We start from the raw sequence: 22,777 nt of genomic DNA on the forward strand, positions 1-22,777 counted from the left end.
CTTCATTTTTCACAACATTTGTAAAATATTTATTTGTTATTCTCTTTTTCCCACTTTGTTACAGTTTTTGTCTTTATCTTCCCCCCTGCTCCTTGGGGTAGAAAGATGTCAAAAGGTTCCAGTCATTCCTCCTTGGAATGCTAAAGAGGCGAAGATAATCTTGACCTTTTCCAAACACAGTGTTTTGATTTGTTGGGCACTGCATTTCTTTCTGGTTTACACCTGTCACTAGCCTGTGGAAACAGTGGAATTAGATTCAGTCAGTCATTAATTATAGACGACACAGTGAAAACGCCAGTATACCTGTGCAGTTCAATACAAACAAGATATACAAATGATTTTGATATTTCATCACCACAGCCTAACGGGGATGACACAGCACTCCAGATTCAGTTCACTAGCGTGCAAATGCAGATGCCTTAATATTTAAATATTCTGTGCCCCCCCCGTCATGCTTCAGTGTTTATCTGTGCTCAGTGACAGAGGTCAGTGGTTGATGTGGCTCTCCAAATGTTCTTGGATTCCAGCTCTCATTAGTCCCAGTCAACACGGCCAAAGGTCAGGGTTGATGGAAGTTGTAATCCAACCACATCTGTAGTGTCACAGGTTCCCTATCTCTGGTTCCGATGCTACAAATACAGTCATTTATAGGTGGTGTTACGAGAAACTAAACATATTCAAGGAGGCAAATAATAATAAAATAATACTAGCAAGTATTTATTAGAGGGGTATTTAAGCCTATTATCTCATGCCAAAGTTGTCTTTTAAATCATTGTATACTGAAAAACATAGCAATTAGCAAAACACTTGATAGTACTTCTGGCAGTTTTAGGTTTTCTCTTGCAATACTATACACATTTCCCTGGGAGTTAGTCCCACATTGCGGCTTATTTATAAGGATGTATACAATTGCACAGTAAACAGAAGCACGTGAAATCTGGGCTTGGGGGGCAGGTACATAGATGCAACCCCACCCTCAACATCCCTGTTCATGACAACCCATCTGCTCAGTCCCCAGCCATCCCCATGTTGAAGATGGAAGGTCTGCAGAGGGCTCCCACTTGTGTTTGCTTGAAAGCGAACAAAACCCTTTATGTGATCAGGTACCCTGATAATGCGGGTGGCGCTGTGGGTTAAACCACAGTGTCTAGGACTTGCCGATCAGAAGGTTGGCGGTTCAAATCCCCGTGACGGGGTGAGCTCCCGTTGATCGGTCCCTGCTCCTGCCAACCTAGCAGTTCAAAAGCACGTCAAAGTGCAAGTAGATAAATAGGTACCACTCCGGCGGGAAGGTAAACGGCGTTTCCGTGCGCTGCTCTGGTTCACCAGAAGCAGCTTAGTCATGTTGGCCACATGACCCATAAGCTGTACGCCAGCTCCCTCGGCCAGTAAAGCGAGATGAGCGCCGCAACCCCAGAGTCGACCACAACTGGACCTAATGGTCAGGGGTCCCTTTACCTTTACCCTGATAAAACAGAAGGGTGAACACTTTGAGTGTTCACATGGTCGGACAAATGCTGTCAGAAATACTGAGAAATATACCCCTCCGATCTTGTAACGGTGCATTTTTTGGCATGTTGTTATCATAATCATTATTATGATTAAACAATGGCTAACAGAAGCGTGACCTTTGCCTTTAAAAATGATTCAAAGCTGGAGGAGTGAATCTTGATCTTGTGGGAAGCTTTCTCCTCCCCTTTTGGATTGCTGTGATGGAGAAGTTCCCTGAGTACAGTTGATTTCTCAGTTATATTTATGTAAAATAAATTTATTGTTAATAGGCTCAAAATATCAGGTAAAAGCAAAGCAGATTAATTCTATAGTTGTCATGCATAGTTTGGTTGCAGGTGTCATTTTGATGGATCATTTGTTAATTTCTAGCCCACCCTTCAACAGTTTCCCATGGCGGCTTACATGCAGGCCTTGAGAACATCTGCTTGTCAGCTCTTCCCATCTTTCTCCCTTGAAAGTTTCATCTCTGTCTCCTAGAAAGAGATTTAAGAAGGAATAAAGCCTGAGAAATTAATCTATACTCATTTTCGAATTTCAGGTGTTACTATATCCTGTACTATTAGTGTTCAACATCAAATATTACTTTTACCCAAAAGTCATGTTAAAGGAAAAATGACATTTATGATGCCTGTACACCCTCAAATTCCAGAATTAATATTAGATACTTCTCTAAACTGAGATTCAAGCAGAGTGAAATGCCCATTAAGGAACAAACTGGGAAATTTATTCATCTCCAGAAGCTGTTGGCTAAAATGATCGAAAACATATATTTGGGCAGAGCTATGCTTTTAGAATTGAAAATTAGGAAAGAGCATTAACAATGCAAGCCTAATTATAATGCTGAGGAACAGATTATGCCTAGGCATCAATGGATGTAATTACATTAGGAGTTTAGTAATATATGAATCCTAGGCTTGGTCAGATTTCATTATGTATACTAACTAACTGATTATAGAAGAGAAGGATAGTCCTAGATCCTTTTTAACCTTTGTAAACAGTACTTGTTCTTATCTGACAATGAGGGGTACTATGATCATTTGTGTAGACAAAGATGGATTCAGAGGCCAATTCATCAATAGACTACCAATAGCTATTACCCATTACGCTTATATGGAATCTCCAAGTTCACAGATAGTATGCCACTTCATATCAGTTGCTTGGAACAACCGTGGGAGAAGGCTAATAGTGGCAATTTTCCCATGTAAGGGTGGTGGACCTGTTCAAATGGCCCACCCTTGGAGACTGATGGAAACTGAGGAGTTCCTGAATGTTCTGGGTGATCTTCTAGCAGAGATAGCTGGCAATACTATCAAAGCTCTGGTTTAGCTATGGAATAGTAAGATGAAACAAGCCATTGACACGATCGTTTCCAAGTGTCCTGTATGGTGTCGTGGAGCCTGAGTGGCTCCTTCTTATTCTGGAGAGTGGTGGACTATGAAGCAAGCCAAGCAAATGGTTGTTTTTGTTTGAGTAAGTGGCTCAAGTCTTGTTCCGAAGCTGACTGAATCCTGGTTAGTGCACATAATCATGCAGGCTACGAAGAAGGCTCATTTCTCAGTTTGCATTGCATCCTCTAGTAGTTGATAGATGGAGTTATTTCAGGTGGTCCAGAGCTTACTGATTCCCACTGTGGATGAGGGACCAACTGGCTACACAGTTTCAGGATAAAGTTGCTTGACTTTGGAGTGACTTTGACTCTGCAGTTATTACATTCCCAATGCCATAGGCAGTTATAGGAGTGTCAACTTGAGTAGCAAATAAATGGGGGCAGGTAAGCTATACGCCGGCTCCCTCAGCCAATAAAGCGAGATGAGCACCGCAACCCCAGAGTTGGTCACGACTGGACCTAATGGTCAAGGGTCCCTTTACCTTTACCTTTTTAAGCCCCACCCCACATAATCAAACTCAAATTGTGGCACAAACAGCACATTTGAATGGCAGTGTTCATTAACTCAGGGGGGGGGTGAGCCCCCTAAAAATATTTTATTGGGTGTGTGTGAAGGGACCTTGGCCCATAGGAGTTGGCTCCTATGGGCAGTGATAGGTTATGGGGTTAGTGTCAGCTTATGCAGTCAGGTGATATGAACAAGGTGCCTATTCCATACTCATGTCTTGTTCAAATAAAGGGGGGGGGGTGTTCCTTCCCCAGATTGAGACATTCTGGGTAAGGTGACCTTGCAGAGCGCCTGCACTGTCACCACTTTCTGTAGGCTAGAATGTATTTTTTTTTAATGAGTTAAACATTTAAAGTTGCTAAAGTAAATTTAAACTTGTAACTATGATCCTCCCAATTTGAATTTCTAGCTGTCAGGAAATGTACCCTTCTGAGCCTCCTCGTCCAGAATGTCTTGGCCTGAGAGTAGAGTGCCTAGATGTAATAAGGCATTGGGTATATATGATCGCAACACATGCTTTAATACTTGTGCTGGGAAAGGGAATGCATGAAGCTCCTAAAAAATACTCCATGCCTGCTTAAATATCACAAACAGTTTCCTTAAACATGCTATAAAACCAGCCAGTCATATAATGGATCCATATGGCTCCTGCTGATTGGAATGAAACTTCAGCCACTTAGTACATTTACAAAGTGTTACATAGGAGATGCGTAAACACATTTCAGCAACAACAGGTAGGTAGCCCCTGGGTGGTTTTTTGTGGGGGGTTTTGCCTAATTTCATTCATTCATTTCTGTGTGTGTGTGTGGTTAGTTTTGAGTTCTGAGCAAGAGGAAGGAAGGAGGAAGGAAAAGAAATACACGGAGAACAAGTTCTATGATAAAGAGATCAGGAAAGGGGAGAAAACATAACTGAATGCAAACATATGTATTTTCTATGCATAATATCCCAACTGTACAAAAATAGTGTAAATAAATAATTCCTATTTCCAAATCAAAATAAATTTGGCTTCACCAAACCAAAATAAATTCACCTACACTGGGGGATGTTATGGTGTAGATGCACACAACCAAATACTCAAATATCTCTCATATACGTTGTGGCCTTTGGTTCATTCTGGAGCAGGTTACTTCAAAAGCAAAGAGAACAGTCTACTTTTACAGTGAGAAGAAAATGTAAACAACAAAAAAGATTCCCATTTCCCTCTGGTTTGTGATTTGTCCATTTACCATCTGCATATCCATTTCAAATTATTTGGTTCTCATATAGGGCTTGGATATTGTTAAAGCTAGCTGGAATTTAATACCTGAGGACTTACGGTAGTATGTTCCCAATGGCAATCTACTGTAGGAAAAGGTAATATATGGCTCACACAATTGATATCTAAAGGTCAACTACAAACTACTTATTTTCCTGGTTTTTATTTTATTTACTCAACCAAAGACTCATGTTTCTTATTTCTTTAAAGCTAAACAAGGGGGTTGTGGCTCAGGTGGATGCAAACTGTTCAAATATTCTCTTGCCTTCAACATATGAATAACACCAACAACACCAACAATAATTTTTCATGAATGATTTAAAATTGTATTAATGCAAGTTTCACTGCACATATCTTACCGATATACAAGGTGTGAAGTGAACATGAAATACCTACCCATGGTTGATGTTCTCCTAAAATTGGGATGTCTCCTAAAACAAGTGAGGATATAGTTGAATATGAAAATGCATATCCATGTCAACAAACCTTCATGAAACCTTCATGAAAACCAGTAATCCACTAACACTTTTTTTTCCAGACTTTGGTGTATTTTGGGAGATCTATGTGCAATTATTGTGAATATATTTCCTCCTAATTTTATCATCTAGAGTAGCAATTTACTCCTCCATGTCTAGCTCTCAGGGAAGTTTAGAAGAAATATAGAAGTTGTCAGCACATAAGAGTCAACACATTACTGCTGTACTGCAGCCATTTATAATGAAACCAAAATGAGCACTCACTTGTTTGGCATTAATTTAATGTCCCACTTAGCTCCTATCAGATGCAAATAGCTGCCTCATCCGTTTAAGGGTTTCTGAGCGTGCATATAATGAAGTGCTCTGTACCTGTCAAGTAAGCAGAATTCATAACCGAAATCAGAAATGGATGAGGAAATTCAGTGTCCTTGTTAAAAAAAAGAAATTGAAACTTCAGACATGGCAATGTCAAATTTATACTTCATGTTGATTTTCCGCTGCACGTTTCACCTATATTACCCCCTGGGCTGAGCTTTCCAGGACAGAATGTCCAAGGATACATATAAATATACCACATTCCTAAACGCAAAGTCAGCAGGTGGCAAAGTAACAGCTGCAGTTGTCAAACACACTCAAAACAAAATAAATTGGTCAGCTAACCTCTTGTATTTAAGTCATTTTTACATCCTGTATTTTAGAGGAGGAAATAGTTTAATTTTAAACAGTATTCTAGTTATGATCAGTCTCCCCGGAGAAAGATTTTTATGAGTATAAATGGAGATAATGACTATCATTAGTCACTGCCATTAGCATAAAGCATTAGAAACTCTTATGCCATTCATAACAGACTTTGACATGACAGTAAAAATATGACTTCCTATCACTTCTGCATGCTTTCTGACTACAGCTGTTTGCTATTCTTGCACAGCTAAACTGATATCAAAAGGGTGGTAAGAGTGGTATTTAACAGCACCTTCATCATCACATCTAATTGTTTTCCACCACAGGGTGTGAAGCTTTATGTTCTCTATCAACCAAAAACAAACAGCCATCCTGCTTAATGGCTGCTCAATTAATGTTTATGGTGCTACTTTTATACCATGAGTTATTTGACAAATAAACTCCAAGAAGCAATTTAAGAACCTCTGAAGCTTAATGATAACCCAGCTGATATTTTAAAAAGAGCTAGGGGGGTGGGGGAAGGAATCCGTAAATAATTTCTTACTTGCAGCCTCCCTATGAGGTTCACTCTCCACCTCCTGACATTTTGAGGGATGTTTGTTGGCCATCGGGGGATGGGCTTTTTTTTTTTAACACCTTGCCCCACCCTCCAGCCTTAGAAGCCCTCAGGAAAAAAGCAACTGTGTGCAGTAAGAGCCTTCAGAGGGGAGCTATTTCCATAGCAAGAATTGTGAGCAGAGAGCACCTGTGATTTACCATCAGGGACGGTTGGTTTCACCTGTGTTGCCCCACCTTCCAGCTCTAGGAGCCATCAGAAGGGGGTGCTTAATGGTTACTTGGCCTGTTGGTAAGCTGCAGCCTTCCTTAGTGTTTTATGTGTATCTAATGAAATCTTAATTGGTAATTGCTGATCATTATTTTTTAGTGTTATGCTGCAGTAATATTATATCTTACTAGGCATTGTTTTGTTTTTATTGTGTGGCAGTGTTTAGACTTTGATTTTTGGGTGAACTGCTCTGAACACAGGTTCACTTGTGGGAAATGAGGTATATAAATAAACTGAGAATGGCAGTGGTTGTAGTATTAATTGTCAAAATGGAATGAAGATGAGATCTAGAGAGAGACAAAAGGTCTGCCTGTCTTCTTTATAGCCTTGCTTGAAATTGTTAAGTAAAATAGAGATGAGGGGCATCCCAAGTCATACAAAGGTGACACTAAGTTCACCACACTGCTGAGTCTTATCCCTGTGATGTCAAGTTGCCCTTTATAACATAGAGATGATCTATCCCTTATCATAATTCTTCCTCCATCTATGCAGAAGTGGTTACACTGATTAAAAATGAGAGTTCAAAGACAGACTTTCTGCTATTGCTTTGGTGCCTATTAATTAAACACCTTCTCTTTTGTATGAAGCCCTAGTAGGCTGTGTAAAATTAACATAAATAATATGCTTTCAATGAAGAGGTGCCACTGCAGGTTCTGAACGCAAATGATTTCGAGCCGCTGTTGTTAACTGCATATAGCAGTAATATATTCATCCAATATTTTTTCATTTTGTCTTCCTGATCTCTCGTTTCTAATGATATATTACAAGCCTGTGCTTTTCCAGCGCCAAGGCAATTAATCATTAATATTCTTGTGTACCCCAAAGTAACTGGACAAAATTAGACAAGAAAAGAACCAGACTTGAAGGCTGACAAAAAATTCTTATCGGAAATTACATGTATTTTTATATCATTAATGCTCCTTGATAGACACACAGTAAATCTGTCTTAATGGCACCACTATAATAATATAGTAGTCTTTCTTCCTAATCTCCTAGAGACACCAATAGATCACAGGGTCTGTTCCTCAACAGAGACAAATGAGTTGGCGTGTTTTAAAAGCTGTCAGGCCTTTCTGACAACTTCCATCTGAGAAGGCGGCAGAGCAATGACAAAGTTATCACCTGACTGGCTGATGTTTGATGCTGACTGCCTTTGATTAAGAGGCAATGAGCCATTTTGGAGTTCATTTTGCTGCTCCTAAGCACCTCTTCATCGAAAATTATGCAGTTGGACTGATTTGTATTTGATTAGTTTAACATCACAGTTTTATTACGTGTAATAAATAAAGTCAGATTTTATGGGGTTGCTGCACATTAAAAGAACCATTGAGGAGGGTGCAAAACATATTTTTATTTCCTGGGTTATTTGCCTGACATTAAAAAAACCCCACCCTATATGCATGTCATATTTAAGCAATGTCACTGCTTAAACACTGGTTGCTTTCATAGGCTGGTATTTTACTACTTTTCTTGTACGTATTGTGAAAGCACAATGCTGTTTGCATTCTAAAACAGGCTAAAGAAATTTTAACCACAAAAGCAAATATAGCCCGCCTTACTTGTATTGTGGCCTGCTGGAGGGTGAAGAACTTCACCTGTTGTTTGCAGTATTAGACAGGCAATAAAAACAGGGAGTTTACGGGGGGGGGGGGGAGCTGCCATGCATGGCTGATGGATTTTTGCTGGCAATAGTCCACACAGTCAGCAAACTGATATCTGTGTTAGGAAAGAAGTCGCTTGTAAATATGGTGGTGTCCCTGTACATAAACTGCCCTGTATTCAGAAGTGAATGGATCAACTTACTAATTCTTCCCACATTGCACTGTGTAAAAAGTCCAAGCTGTGGTAGAGGACAAATCCCAGGCTGAATCCCTGGCATGCCTCCTCTTAAAGAATTCCCAGTGGCAGGCTGGGATAACCTTCTGCCTCAAACCTCAAAGAAGCCACTGGCTTATCAGAGTATGCAGTGATGGGCCCAGCAGGTTAAGTAGTCTTACTTAGTATAATGTTGTTGCTTATACTTTAATTTACAGTGGTACCTCGGGTTAAGTACTTAATTCGTTCCGGAGGTCCGTTCTTAACCTGAAACTGTTCTTAACCTGAAGCACCACTTAAGCTAATGGAGCCTCCTGCTGCCGCCGTGCTGCCGGAGCACGATTTCTTGTCTCATCCCGAAGCAAACTTCTTAACCCGAGGTACTATTTCTGGGTTAGGGAGTCTGTAACCTGAAGCCTATGTAACCTGAAGCATATGTAGCCCGAGGTACCACTGTATTGTGTATTGAAACTGAAATAGAGGTCGCATCTTTATAATAATACACAATCTGCAATGAAGGTTTCAAATGAGAGATTAGTCATGGCATACTTGGAAGCCAAGTGCTTTCCCTAGAACGAAGCAGCTTGTGTTTGATTAGATGAAAAACACCATCATTGCTAATTTTAACAGATATAGGTCCTGATCTGAACATGGCTGTGCAGAATCTGTTTCCATTAAACAGTTCTTCTGAGCTATACCTTATTGTGTTTGTTTTCTTGTTGGAGAAAAGCAAATACGTTTCCTTCTCTTAATGCATGGTTAAACCACATGACAGCACTGTAGCCAGCACTTGCTTATAGGTTCTGTCTTAAGTCCACCCCTAAAAGCTGAGCCATTTTGTTTGTTGTTCTTTCCCAATTTGTTGTGACAAGATGTTTCTTATCTCCTTTCATCCTTTAAATAGATCCTGCATGAATAAAGCCTTTGATCTCCAGAAACTGTTATTACTTCCATCTAATTCACCCAAGCTGCAAGATCTGCTATCAGTTCTTTGTGTAACTGAACAAAGCTAGATACTGTTGTAAGGTAAGAACAAATGTTTTATTGCATTTTAATATGAGAGCCTTCCATCTTGGTTACCCTTCCAGCTTGTTTTGTTCTATTCCATCTCGCCAGCTGCTGCCCAGTAAGCTTGTTCTCAAACTCAGAACTTCAAAAATAATAAAGGGAGTTCTGCTGGAAAGCTGTAACAGCGCTGAACAAAACTTGTAGAGAGGCACCACAAGCACAATAGAAGGCATGTACTCCAAACTCTCCTTTGTGTCCCTATTATCCTTAGGGAACTAGCAAAATGCCTAGCATAACAACAGGTGTGTATGTGTGGAGGGAGGGTATTTATAGTGTAAGGATCACTAGGAGGAGGAGGAGGCCTCTGTGCATTTGCTGTCACTGTGTGAGGATAGGGAAGCCACCTAATTTCATTAGTGTAGGGCCGGTTACTTTTGTCCCTTGTGCAAGTGTCCCTGGTATTTTAGCCCATTAAAGTGAGCTGCAATTATTTACTCATGAAGGAGACATTAAAGGATCCCAAAGTCCTGGTACCTAAGACAAGGGTTTGAAGTGAGGGACAGGCACAATCTTTATTCAACTGTATGCTTTACTGTAGCATTCTATTCAGAGACTTAACTGGAGCTATAGAGCAAAGCCTGCTCCTGACAGCAGGCTCTCCCCAACCTTTCATCTACGTAGAACTATATTTTTATCTGTTTCTTTGTCACAATAGAGGGTGAAGGAACATTGGAAATTAATGTTTATGCATATAGCTAAAGTGTGTTCATAGAAAACACTTCTATTGAGTGCCTGTTTAGAGATTTACTGCAGAAGCTACAATACACACATCTCTCAGTTCCTCCACCACTATAATGCTTCCATTCACTTTGAAAGAGAACTTGGATCTGTCCAGCTCAGTTGATGTGAAATTGAGAAACAGATTTGGAGGGCATTGTATGAAACTTGTTCTAGATAATGTTGGTGGTTTCCCTACTTCACAGCACAATATGGTATTCAGATTATGCAATGTATGGTACTACAAAAAAAAATATTTTTTATTTTACAAAAATAATTACCATAGTGATATTTTCGGAGTAAATGCAGATTTGATCTGCCTGACTAGCATGGAATATAACATTTTGTTTTCTGAAAATAAATCCTACTGTTCTAGTATCATACTTACAGAGAAAATGAAGCTGATTTTAAGCACTATGGCAGCACAAAGAGAAAATAAAACCCTAGTCTCTCTCACCGCATCCTATATGGTGTTCCGAATTCTGGCAGCACCACTTTTCCAATCTCTCTTGGACACTAAGCCTGATAAACTTCAATATTATTTTTTTCATTTCTGTAGTCTCTCTCAGTAAACTCTTTGAAAACACTTATGAAGCCTCATTTATTGAGAATTTGGGTTAGAATACTTAAAACCTTTCTCAAAAATTCCTAGAGAGGCTTCAGCTAATGTCTGTCTGATATAATGGACTGGATAACTTGACCCTTGACTTGGGTCTGACAACCCATTTCACTGTTTCATGGTTTGTTGGATTTTATTGGACTTACTATGAATTTTTGCACTCTGCCCTATGGTTCTGCACATGAATGAAATAGCAAAAGAACACAATGAGGTTCAATCATAGACGCCGACTCCATGGGGCCTGAGGGGGCCCGAGCCCCCCCAATAATTTAAGAAAATTATTAGTTATATTATGCTTTGTAAAATCACAAAATTATGTTGGTATTTTTTATTTTCCTTGTTTGACGATAGTTACCTTTTAAAATACATTCAGTAATGAGTTAAAACAAAGCCACTCCCGATCTAGAGAGGGGGTGGGGTTGCGGGCTCTCGACCCATCAACAATCTCGTGGGGCTGGCGTCAGCCCCGCGAGAAGCGGGGATTCCCCCTAGCTCATTAATATTCACCGCCCACCGCGGCAGCCAATCGGCTGCCACAAAGGGCGGGCCCTCACAGGTTCACTTAAGGTCGGGGCAGCCCGGGGCTCGCCCCTTTCGTTCCCCCAGCAGCAGTGGTTTGGTGGTCTTGGCCCCCCCCAATATTTTTTATAAGTCGGTATGGGCCCCCGCCCCCCCCCAATATTTTTTATACGTCGGCGCCCCTGGGTTCAATCTAAAAGCACAAGGACAGCACCCAAAAGAGCAGGATATAATTTAATACGAATAATTCAAATGCAATCCTTTTCTCTTACTTGGGAGTAGCTTCAATTGTACTCAGTGGTTATTACTTCTGAATCGACGTATTTAGTACTATTGCTTACAAAGCTGAAAAATTTGGTTGTAGTAGCTTGCTTCTACTTTATTGATCACCTCTGATGTTAGCTTTTTATTTTAATGTGTTTTTAATAAAGTCTAAATCAAAAGACAAATAGTGTTGCATTAGAAGGGGAGTATTGACAAAAATATATCTGGACATTTGTATTTCCATTCTGCCGAGTGTACTTTGGAAAAGAAAAGGAAAACATTTAAGTGTAAGTTGAGTTCTAAGCATTGCAAAGAGGAGGGAGATGAGAGCTCATCTAATTGAGTTTCTCTCAGCACCCAGGAGTATTCTGGGCTTGAAAGACAAGAGATATTTCTTGGTGTTTTGAATATGTCTGTTCCAAAACCTTTTGTAGGCTTGGACTTGCCCATCAGCAGTGAAAAGGTGATCCCACTTTCCAGAAATGATTGTAGAATGAGTGAGGGGTTTTTGCAGGGATAGATGCCAGTAGAAGATTAATTAAAAGTACAGCTTACTGATGTTAAGTGCTGAGGAACTGAATGGCTCAGTAATGAGGGTTTATATAATCCCAGTTTGCATAACATTTTGATGCTATAATAATGCTTTCTCAGTAAGAGAGGCTATGAAAAGTGCACAGGTAATATAAATCACATAAGAAACTCAACCTGAATTTCAATCTTATTCCTACTGAAGGCTAGTTCATATGTTACTTTAACTGTAAACCACACAGAAGCTCAAGTACCTCATATTCCAGATTCCCCTCAATTACAGTAATGCTAATTTAAGTGCATTAGAATTAGAATCAAGTGGTACTCAGGATCTGGCAAACCGCACAATTAATACAATGCATGAACCCCCTCTTACATAATAATTTCCAGAGGGGTAGCTATGTTAGGCTGTTACAGCAAAAGCAGCAGGTAGTGTTGCAGTATGATAAAGACTTGCCAGATCAATTTGTTGGTTTTTAATATGGTATTTAGGAACGCGGGTGGCGCTGTGGTCTAAACCACTGAGACTAGGGCTTGCCAATCAGAAGGTATTTGGTTCGAATCCCTGCCATGGGATGAGCTTCCGTTGCTCTGTCCCAGCTCCTGCCAACCTAGCAGTTCAAAAGCACATCAAGGTGCAAGTAGATAAATAGATACTGCTCCGGCGGGGAGGTAAACGGCGTTTCCGTGTGCTGCTCTGGTTTCGCCAGAAGTGGCTTAGTCATGCTGGCCACATGACCCGGAAAAACTGTCTGGGGACAAATGCTGGCTCCCTCGGCCAGTAAAGTGAGATGAGCGCCGCAACCCCAGAGTCGTTCGTGACTGGACTTAACTGTCAGGGGTCCTTTACCTTTTTTAAGATGGCATGTTTATTTCTTAGCTAATAGGCATTCTGTTGTGATGAGCGTTTGGTAGGTAAGATGTACACCAAAAATTGCTCGGGGTCTCATATTTACACCCAAGTCATATAGGTTCAGAACAGACTTCCACTTGAGCAGTGGATTTCTGTTCATACAATGGGACCTGCCCTTCCTCGTCTTTTCCCTGTAACCCTCCCACACTCTGAAACCCTGTTCTGAAGTGTTCAGGGACACTCCAGAGTTGATTTTAGGGGTTCAGGGGGAGGAGAGGATACCTTACATGCTGGCATTTGTCCACTTGGAATGTAATTCTTGAGTGTGGAATACAGGGCACCAGTGATCAAAGCTGACTCACCACACAGTAATTGATGTTAAGGAATAAAATGATAGTTTCAGTTACTGCACTGCAATTCAATTATGCAATGTGTGAACATGATCTCAGAAGTCTTGTTTACTGTGCATTATCTTTGTTTTGTTTCATATGCTGGCAGATGATTTTATCAATACCATCTGTATTGCACACAGATGTGCTCCATTATTTTTCTAGTTATTTGTTGTTTCTATCATTAAGTACTTGTTCACCAAGGGCAATAACTGTAGTTTTATATCGCAGATGCAAAAATATAATATCATAAAGATATGCCATCTAGTAAGGGATTAAGGATTCCTTTAGGAGGCACCAACATGCAATATTCTTTGGTCAGTGTTCAAGCTATAAAATTGGCTTGCCCTACACCTCTCTGATTCATCTGGCCAAACATTTGCATGACTGCTTATATGCATGAGTTACTATTATCCACTGAGAATATAATTCGTGAGTAAGCAGATGTTCTTCCTGCTATATAATGAGACTTGTGGAGTCTTGCTTGATTAGTATAAAAGATAGAAATATCACCAGCAAATGAAAGGAATGAGTCTCCTTGACAATATAATCCCTGAACATTGCAGATATGATAAAGACAGTTAATTGTCATAGTGTATATGGGGTAGAGGTAGCCTAAAAATTAAGGTAATGACATACATTACCTTGTGCTTCCTTGCCCCATGCCTTCCTGCCTTCCTTCTGTAAAGTAGCATTGGACATACATATTCTTCCTGTTACGCATCTGAGCTTGGATTAACTCATGCCTTTTTTTTTTAAATGCACACAACATCCTGAATGTAGTGATGCCTGTCAATCTCCAAGACAACTTATAACAAATATGTGTGTAATAGTATCTCATAAGCTCCATCTTACCCAGTTTTGTAAGCTCTTATTTGGTGTACTCTTAGTGGCTTAGATTTTCCTGCACAGAAGGGTACTTTCTTCTGCTGAGTTACCAGTTATCATGTTAAGAATCATTGTTATCTGGATGAGGGATGTCCATGTTTGATATCATTATAATTGAATCACATGATTTGCCTCTGGCACTGGAGGTGTGGACATCTGGTATGGTTATTCATATTGGAAGCTTTGGGTTGAAATTTGAGGAATATTAGGGAGATTTGTGAAAGAACTTGACTAATGCTTTCCTAACAGCCACATGGAGTTGTTGGAACAGTCTCAAAGAATGAGGTGTCCAGAAACGTGGCTAATGCTATCTTCAATTCCTTGAAACGTGGTTTAAAGATAGGGATTTGGAACCTGTATATCTACTAGCTCTGATAATTAGCACCAACTAAGCCAAGTAGCAGGGACGCGGGTGGCGCTGTGGGTAAATGCCTCAGCGCCTAGGGCTTGCCGATCGAAAGGTCGGCGGTTCGAATCCCCGCGGTGGGGTGCGCTCCCGTTGCTCAGTCCCAGCGCCTGCCAACCTAGCAGTTCGAAAGCACCCTCTGGTGCAAGTAGATAAATAGGGACCGCTTTCTAGCGGGAAGGTAAACGGCGTTTCCGTGTGCAGCTCTGGCTTGCCAGAGCAGCGATGTCACGCTGACCACGTGACCTGGAAGTGTCTTCGGACAGCGCTGGCCCCTGGCCTCTTGAGTGAGATGGGCGCACAACCCCAGAGTCTGGTAAGACTGGCCCGTACGGGCAGGGGTACCTTTATCTTTACCTAAGCCAAGTAGCAAAGTAATAACATAGCTTATGTAATTCAGCATTTTGTTTTCTTTTAATGCTATGACCTGAATGCTCTTCCTTATTAAGAATGCTCTGTTGAACTGCACATGATTTTTTCTGAGGTTTAAGATGGCTGGACTACGTATCTTGCAAGGTGCCATATTGCTAGATAATCCAAGGAGAAGCTGGAATTCAAGGTGGCTTCCCCTTACTGTCTCAGGCAATCAAGAAGCTCTTCCCAAAGCTTATGCTTGTTTCAGATGTTTCAGCAGAGGTTACTGTAAACTAGGGAAGACCATCATGTCCTTAGCTTGGATTATAAATACCAGTAAGTCATTCCAGTTGTCTATAAATTATATTTGCTAGCAGATTAAGACTCTGAACAGGCTTAGACTGAGGGCTAACTAGATGGAGACTCTAGTTTGGAGTCTCCATTGGAGACTCATGTCTTTTTCCCCTTTGTTGTTGTTTGCTTGTCTTCCCCACTTGCATATAAAGCAGAGTGTGTATGTGGGAAACTTACATTTTGGGGGCCCTGAAGCTTGAACAGTTATGGAGGCCTCTTCACAACTAGCCATGAGCTCTGGATAACCACTTTCATCTTCTTCAGTGGGATTGTTCCACAACAGATCACCACAAATTTTCCACTAGTTTGTGTTTTTTGGTATCTACTTAAGTACTTTTATGAACACATTGTTACTCCTCGAGGGTCATGACCTCTGTTAGAAAGTGGGGGAAATTCAGAACAGCCATCTTGCCGTAACGCTCCACCTTTACAACGTCTATGCTACTGACTCTCAAACATTAGGATTGTTGAAATATGTACAACAACAAAAATCTATTTGAGTCGTGGAAAAACTAACCATGGAAATGTAAGATGAGGGGGCAGGCCAATGTTTGGTTTCCTTTCCTGTGAGCTCCTATGATTTATAATGTTATTTTTAACCTTGAGGAATTTGAAGCAAATTCCATTAAAGCAAATTCCATTAAGAACTGGTTTGAGCCAAACCTCTTGGAATAATATGCGGAGTGGAAAGAAGTTCTCCCTCGGATTCTACAATTCTCCAAATGTTGCAATATAGTTCTCTGCTCAGAAACATGCCAAAATGCACAGCCTCAGGTTAATATGCTCAGATATGCATGCCTTGAGAGAAAATATATAGATTTTTGGTGTGTGTGTTTTTTAGCAAATATGTTAAAAGATAGAGAGTGTTCTCAGTAGTAGCACCGCAATTTTGGCATGCCCTCTCTTCTCATATTCAATCAGTCCTGACCCTGATGGGTTTTAGGCACCTTTTAAGGACACATGCATTTACTTAGGCAGTTGGTTAATTTAGCTGGAAGGAAGGGGGAGTCTACTCAGGCTGATGTTGATTGATTGTGGTTGTTTTGATTAGGTTTTTGATGGTTTTCCTTGTTGAATATGTATTAAGAGTTACCTGTTGTAAACCGCTCTGGGATTGATTTTAATAAAGAGTGGGCTAAAAGTGCCTCAAATGGTATCTGAAGAAGTGTGCATGCACACGAAAGCTCATACCAAGAACTGACTTAGTTGGTCTTTAAGGTGCTACTGGAAGGAATTTTTTTTGTTTTGACTATGGCAGACCAACACGGCTACCTATCTGTAACTCAAATGAATATACTTACTGTTTTTCATCCACACTAAGATTATTATTTAAATATCTAGATTATTGTGGAAATAGGATGGAATGGGTTTTTGAATCAACGCATGCCAAACTCGACACACTCTTGTCACTTGTAAATGGTATCCCAAAGGAAGGCCAATATTGAGGCATGGCTTTTGACCACTTGAGTTTGTTCTATCTGTATGTCCAACGTGCAGGTTTAAAACTGAACTCTAAATCTGTGATTACAAAATAGTCTTTGCTAAAACAGAGTAAAACATAATGTAATATTCTTCTGATTACATGTTTACGTTGTGCCTTCTCATATGGTGATTAAACATCCTTAGAAAGTGTCAAACAGGATTTTGAAAACAACCACTTTAAAACACTATTAGCAAACCATCTTATCAGGGCTCATCATTTGAATGAGAATGTCCTTGGCTATATTTGGCAGCTAGTATGTGTCAAAGAATGTTCTCCCATATGTAAAGCATAACAAAAGTGGGGTGGGAACCCTTCTATGGGTTTACCCATTTGACAAGGGAAGGTTATTGGAAAGGTCAAGGAAAAATCCCCAAACATGACAAGCTACAGGTAATAGGAAATAAAATATTTATAAATGAAAATGCAAATTCCAGAATCTATACAGTACTTAATTACCTGTTTCTGCCAATCTATTCCTAAATGCATTTATCAGAAATCAGTCTCGCTGGAACCAGTGAAGACTGGCATAATTAGGATGTGTTACACCTCAGTTTACAGCCCACTAATGCTAGAGATTCCTATTGAGTCTGATTCATACATGCATGTACATCACCCTGTTTCATCACTTGCTGTTTGGCTTAGTCAATAAAGGCAGCAGGATAAGGTGGTAGACACAGAACACTAAAATGTTAAAGGTGGAGGAAATACAATTTTGAGTGCTTCCCTATGTTTCTTACTGAAACATAGCTGCATGGCAGGAGGGAACCAACAACCCAAGGTCTACTTCAGGAAACAAAACACACAATATATAAAACCACGGTCAAGATTTCTGTAGGTCTTACGTAGCCTTGCATTAAAATTATTGTGAACTGCTCTGACCATATATTTGTATGGCAGGTGGTATAACACCATAAACAAACCAACAGTAAAATGAGAATCCTCCTCTAATTCCCTTAGAGGCCTATTTAAATATTCAAATGGTTTCATAAGACAATAACCATCCTCTGACAGGACATAAAGTATATTGGCAACTTCGTTCTGGATAGGTAAGGTTTTGATGTCCAATCAACTTTTCACTCCATTTGATAGCTTAGTGCATGAATGCATGCTGTATATTTTGCTTGCTTAGGTCTAAAATTGGCCTTTGTTCTATAAACCTCTGTTGTGATTTACAGATTAAAGAGCCAAAGCCGGAAAGTGCCTTCATGCTTTCTGAATCTGAAGCATGGTGCTTTCCTCATGACAAGATTAAATGTTAGATGCCAAAGGTGATTCAGTTTTTCTTTGCTACAAGCAGTAAAGGGGCCCTTTTCACAAGATTTGTGTAACCAAAATAAAACCTTCAAACTAATAAATACCAAGGATTATGAATTGAATTGGAATTGCTGTAATTTTGTTTTTACCTTTATGAAAGTGAGCTTTCTTATACACACACACATACTTATATATACGGTACTTTAATACAATCACAGTAAGTTGCACAGCAAAGTGGGAAGACCATAATACTTAACAAGATTGGAAACTACATTCCATAATATATCTAACACAGAGTGTGGAACCAAATGGTGCAAATGTCCCAGAAGGCCTGTAAATGCCATATTGGTAGTCAAGATAACCCAGGGGACTAACTGGTGCGAGCTGTAAAATGAGATCATATTTGCTTATCAGCTTACCTTGAAGCCTTGAGTTTTGGTTTAGTTGGTTGGGAGAGGGAAGGCTTCTTACACTGTCAGCTACTCCCTTATCTGAGAGATGGGAGAGTTGGAAAGGGGCCTCTAAGCCAGGGGTGAGTTAACTGGGCTATGGTTGCCTAACATATTTCAGCGTCCATCCTGTGTCTGTAACAGCAGCAAGGCTTTGCAGGGTTTTGTAAGCTTGCACTTTCTTCTAATAAAGCACTGGAACTGATCACTGCTGCATTTTTGGCATCCTTGCATCAAACCACTCACGCAGACCCTCCTCTGGGCTTGTAGATCAGGACACACAGTAAAGTTTCAGTGCAATTAGGGCAGTGAACCCACCAGTGGAGTAACTGAGTTGCTTTTAGTTAAGGTCTCAACTATTAAATGGCTCCAACATAGCGCCCAATTTATTTAAAGCATTAAAGAAAGATGGGAAATAATTGGTTTGGGAAATCATCTCAAATGCCTTGGCTTAATCAACTTTGTGTACAGCAGTACCACCAAACCCAATTTACTGATGAATAATTTCAATCCTAATTCTAAAATATTTATATAGGCAACAAGCAAATTGGTAAAAGTTTTTAAACCTTAATGAAATTCCCCATTCTTCTAGGGAGGAAGGCTGTCCTACCTTGCTTCGTTCCTTGTAATGCGTTAAATGTCAGCTCTTTGTTTAGAACACAGACCATTCCAAAGCCCATGCACTGGAAACAATAATGATCCTATGAATAAAATGAGACAATAACTCAATGAATGTTAGGTGCAAAAGAGATTAAAGTACCTGTTACATTACTTCCTTGTCTCAGTTATAAATAAGCTTCTGATAATCATGATTGACTTTGGCCTTGTCAATATATTTATTAGACTTATGTCCTGCTCCTCTTCCATAAAACCAAGAGCACTTTATATGTGATCTCCAGGTTCTTCCATCCAACCACCTTACAAAGCCAGCTTAGTTTGAGCAGTAGAGCAATGCCATATCACAGTAGTCAACATGGTGTCATCCTGATGTTTTGGACTGCATCTCCCATCAGCACTAGCCAACACCACCAATGCTCAAGGATAATGGGAACTGTAGTCCACCACATACTCTACATATGCCTTTGGACTTTGGGGGATCCACATTTTCTTGGAACTCATTTACAAACTCTACTTTTACCTCCTAGACTTCTTCCCAGCCTACAGCAATGTACATGCCATCAGTTAAGGGGAACATTGTTCCCAGACATGAACGAGACTTGGGGAAATGAATTCCTGCAAATATGCTTGTTTGGGGGAGGAAATGCCCAGGACATCCTGAGAAACATTTAGCAAAAGTTGTTAGTTTTTTAACACGTGGCCCTGCCAGAAATATAGGAGCTGGCATCTACCAGTTGAGCAGGAGAGAGAGACGCTGCACTTATGATGGGAGGAGGACCAGAAGCAGCAAAAGGGGAAAAAAACACATTTCTGAGCTACTTGGTAATGTTGGTTGTAGCTTACTTTTCCTCACAACAAGCCTGTATTATTGCTTAATTGAGAAACAATGCCATCAGTCCTTGACTGAGCGCAGAATAGACACTATTCAAGAAGCTAGATGCTGCGATTTGTCCTTTGAAGCTGGTCATGTAGTATTTGCTTTAAGTCAAAACAACGGTTTCAAACTGCGCTCCTGGGAACCCTGTGTTTTCTCAGAAGCTTCTAAGAGATCAGTTGTGCAAGCTTGTCCACCACTATTAGTCTGCAAATTGTTAGATGTATTCTCAGTTTAAGTACAGCAATGACAATACCCACCTGATTTGTCAGGGATTTGTGTAAATTGTCTATGCAGCCTAGAAAACAACCTAGAATCTTCTGCAATAAACTAAGGTTCTATAGTAGATGTAAAAAGATTTTTCAACCATGGAAGCTATGTGAAAAGAAAAGTCCTGGAAGAAGAAGAAAAGCACTGTCTAAACCAGGGGTGGGATCTTCAGGTGTTGCTGGTAGCTTAGCCACAGTTTGCAAGGCCAATAGTCAGGGGTGATGGGAGTTGTAGTCCAACAGTATCTGCAGGCCACAAGTTCCCCATCCCTGCTGTAAAGCTAGGACCTGAACCACTCTTTCTGAAGTTAACTTCCTATAATGGTCAATCTGAAAATCACCAGCTATTAACTCAGTGCTCATGATGTGAGCTTGGATGAGACTCTTTACGACTAAGCCATGAATTGGGGGAAAACAAAAAACAATAGCCCCACTTTCATGAGAGATATTCTGTAAAGTTGACTTCTATTGTTATTGCAAGGCCGTGTGTTATTTAGAAATCTTTATGCACAAACCTTTGTGTTGAAGTAATAATCTTCCTAATTTACTGCAGTACAGCAAAGTTTCAGTTCTACAAGGTTCTAGTAATCCAAACTTTGCCCTCAGGTATATTACGAGGAAGAGGAAGAAAGACTCTAAGTTCGACACCTTTCCTAGGCCAATTCCAGTGTAATTTTTCCTCACTGGAGGAATACCTGTGGAGGAACACATGCACAAAAAGTCACGCCAGGAATGCAAAATCTGTCAGTAGGTATAGGGGACCAATCAGTTCTCCTGGCACGAACTGGTATCATGCCAATTTGAGATGAATTCACCTGCAAAGTGGAATAAAGAGAAATCAAAAAGATGAAAGAGAGCTATTGCGATGATTCTACCACACATAAATCTAACACAAAAATGAACAAACATAACCAATAATAAAATCCACAAACCTGTCTGTGTTCTGGGGGGAAAAAGTATATTTAATGCATTTCTGCTCACAATGGATAGTTTATTTACAAAAATTATATGATGGTTTTTTAAATAAAGGGCTCCTGCTTTTAAAAGAAAAGAATTCAATGCATCATGTTCACAACTACTGTAAACATTGTTAGAAATTGTTTACTGGGCAGTTCGACACACAACTCAACACTTGCTTCTGCTTCTCTCCCCCCCCCCCCAACACAGCTTTTTCTTGTCAAGCAGAAGTGTACTGTGGCGCATATTAGAGACCATCAATATTTTATATATGAGCGCACATTTGCAGCATGATCCTGACCATCTTTACTCGGAAGTAAATCCCACTGTGTCCAATGGGACTTATTTCCAGTTAAGTGTGCACAGGACTGTGGTGTTGGGGAACTGAATAAACCGAAAACAAATGGTTATTTACGGGCAACAGTTCCAGGGATTGAAAAGAAGAAGAAAAGCCAATTACCCTGAGGTGTGTGTGTGTGTGTGTGTGTGTGTGTGTGTGCATGTGCAGATGAAGAACTGTATTTATTGCTTACCTGAGCACTACGTAACTGTGCTGGTTTGCTGTCCACTGTGTTTGGGTCCCTGAAACAGTGAGACAGAACATTCAGTGTGACAGCTGTACAGCTAGCTAAGTTAACTTCAATAAACACAAAAGAATCAACTGACAAGACATATGTTTCAAAGACTACTCAAGAAAGTTAGCATGCAACTCCAGCTGCAAGAGATTTTTTTTTTAAACAAAATGAACAGCAACCGGCCTATGTTCTGTTCTCATCAAAAAAGTAAACCAATCACATTGACAAAAAGCCACCAGAAACAAAAAATTGTAGTTAAAAGATTTCACAGTTTTGGTATCCCTACTATAAAGTCTTCCTTTTTTGTCATAAAAAATTTAGGTTATATATTCACCGTTAGCAAGAGTTGCATTACTATTATTGTTAATTTTAGTTCTGTTTATTGCCTCGAGGGTTATATATTGTAAAATAATTTTGTTGCCGCTAGTTAATGTTAATTAGTTGTTTTAATAGCCTATAATACCTATTTGTTATGTTTTGGCAGGTTTACTTTTTTAACTATCAGTAACTTAATCACTTGGAATATTTAACATTGCTGTTGCATACTCAAAATTACAGAGTTACTATTAATGTTACCTGTTTAACGTTTAGTCATCCTTTGAGTCCTGCGACATATTTCCTTAATAATCATCAGCCATCAAGTCTGATATTCTCAAAAGAAATAACAGCCCTCTAAACTGCCTTCAAGGGAGGTGATAATTAGCACTGAAAATTACAAATAAAGTTTTTGAAGTTGAAGAGCAACAACTGGGCAGTGACACTGATGATTGGTTTGTCAAGACAAATTATTAGATAACTACGCAAATGCAGTCAACACACTCCTTGGAGTGAAAACAATAAGGTGAGTCTATGCAATGCTTACATGTTGAATGGGAT

The 22,777-nt window shown here is 39.9% G+C and overlaps 1 protein-coding gene and 1 long non-coding RNA gene across 12 annotated transcripts in view; one reads left to right on the forward strand and one right to left on the reverse strand.

Annotated features, from left to right (window-relative positions):
• Positions 1 to 22,777, forward strand: part of LOC310840713 — a 249,855-nt gene that overhangs the window by 210,724 nt on the left and 16,354 nt on the right. The window contains exon 12 of the long non-coding RNA XR_014562030.1: positions 9,368 to 9,489. This is a non-coding gene — a long non-coding RNA (uncharacterized lncRNA). The remainder of the gene's footprint in view (positions 1 to 9,367; positions 9,490 to 22,777) is intronic.
• KHDRBS2 (KH RNA binding domain containing, signal transduction associated 2) overlaps positions 6 to 22,777 on the reverse strand; it is a 330,858-nt gene continuing 308,086 nt past the window's right edge. For 2 of the 11 annotated variants that reach the window (XM_083730720.1, XM_083730722.1), the window contains 7 exons: positions 21,860 to 21,908; positions 20,885 to 21,064; positions 19,219 to 19,309; positions 5,406 to 5,510; positions 5,062 to 5,096; positions 1,915 to 1,985; positions 6 to 233 (listed from right to left, as the gene is read on the reverse strand). In XM_083730720.1, the coding sequence (XP_083586846.1) occupies positions 20,941 to 21,064; positions 21,860 to 21,908 (173 nt within the window). In that variant the 3' untranslated portion in view covers positions 6 to 233; positions 1,915 to 1,985; positions 5,062 to 5,096; ... (1 more) ...; positions 19,219 to 19,309; positions 20,885 to 20,940. Of the gene's footprint in view, positions 234 to 1,914; positions 5,511 to 19,174; positions 19,310 to 20,884; positions 21,065 to 21,814; positions 21,909 to 22,477; positions 22,607 to 22,777 lie in introns of those variants that run through there. The other 9 variants (XM_083730716.1, XM_083730721.1, XM_083730715.1 and 6 more) reach the window with 7 other exon arrangements.

The sequence above is a fragment of the Podarcis gaigeae genome (genome assembly GCF_964106915.1).
Source record: "Podarcis gaigeae genome assembly, chromosome: 3".
Lineage (NCBI taxonomy): Eukaryota > Metazoa > Chordata > Lepidosauria > Squamata > Lacertidae > Podarcis > Podarcis gaigeae.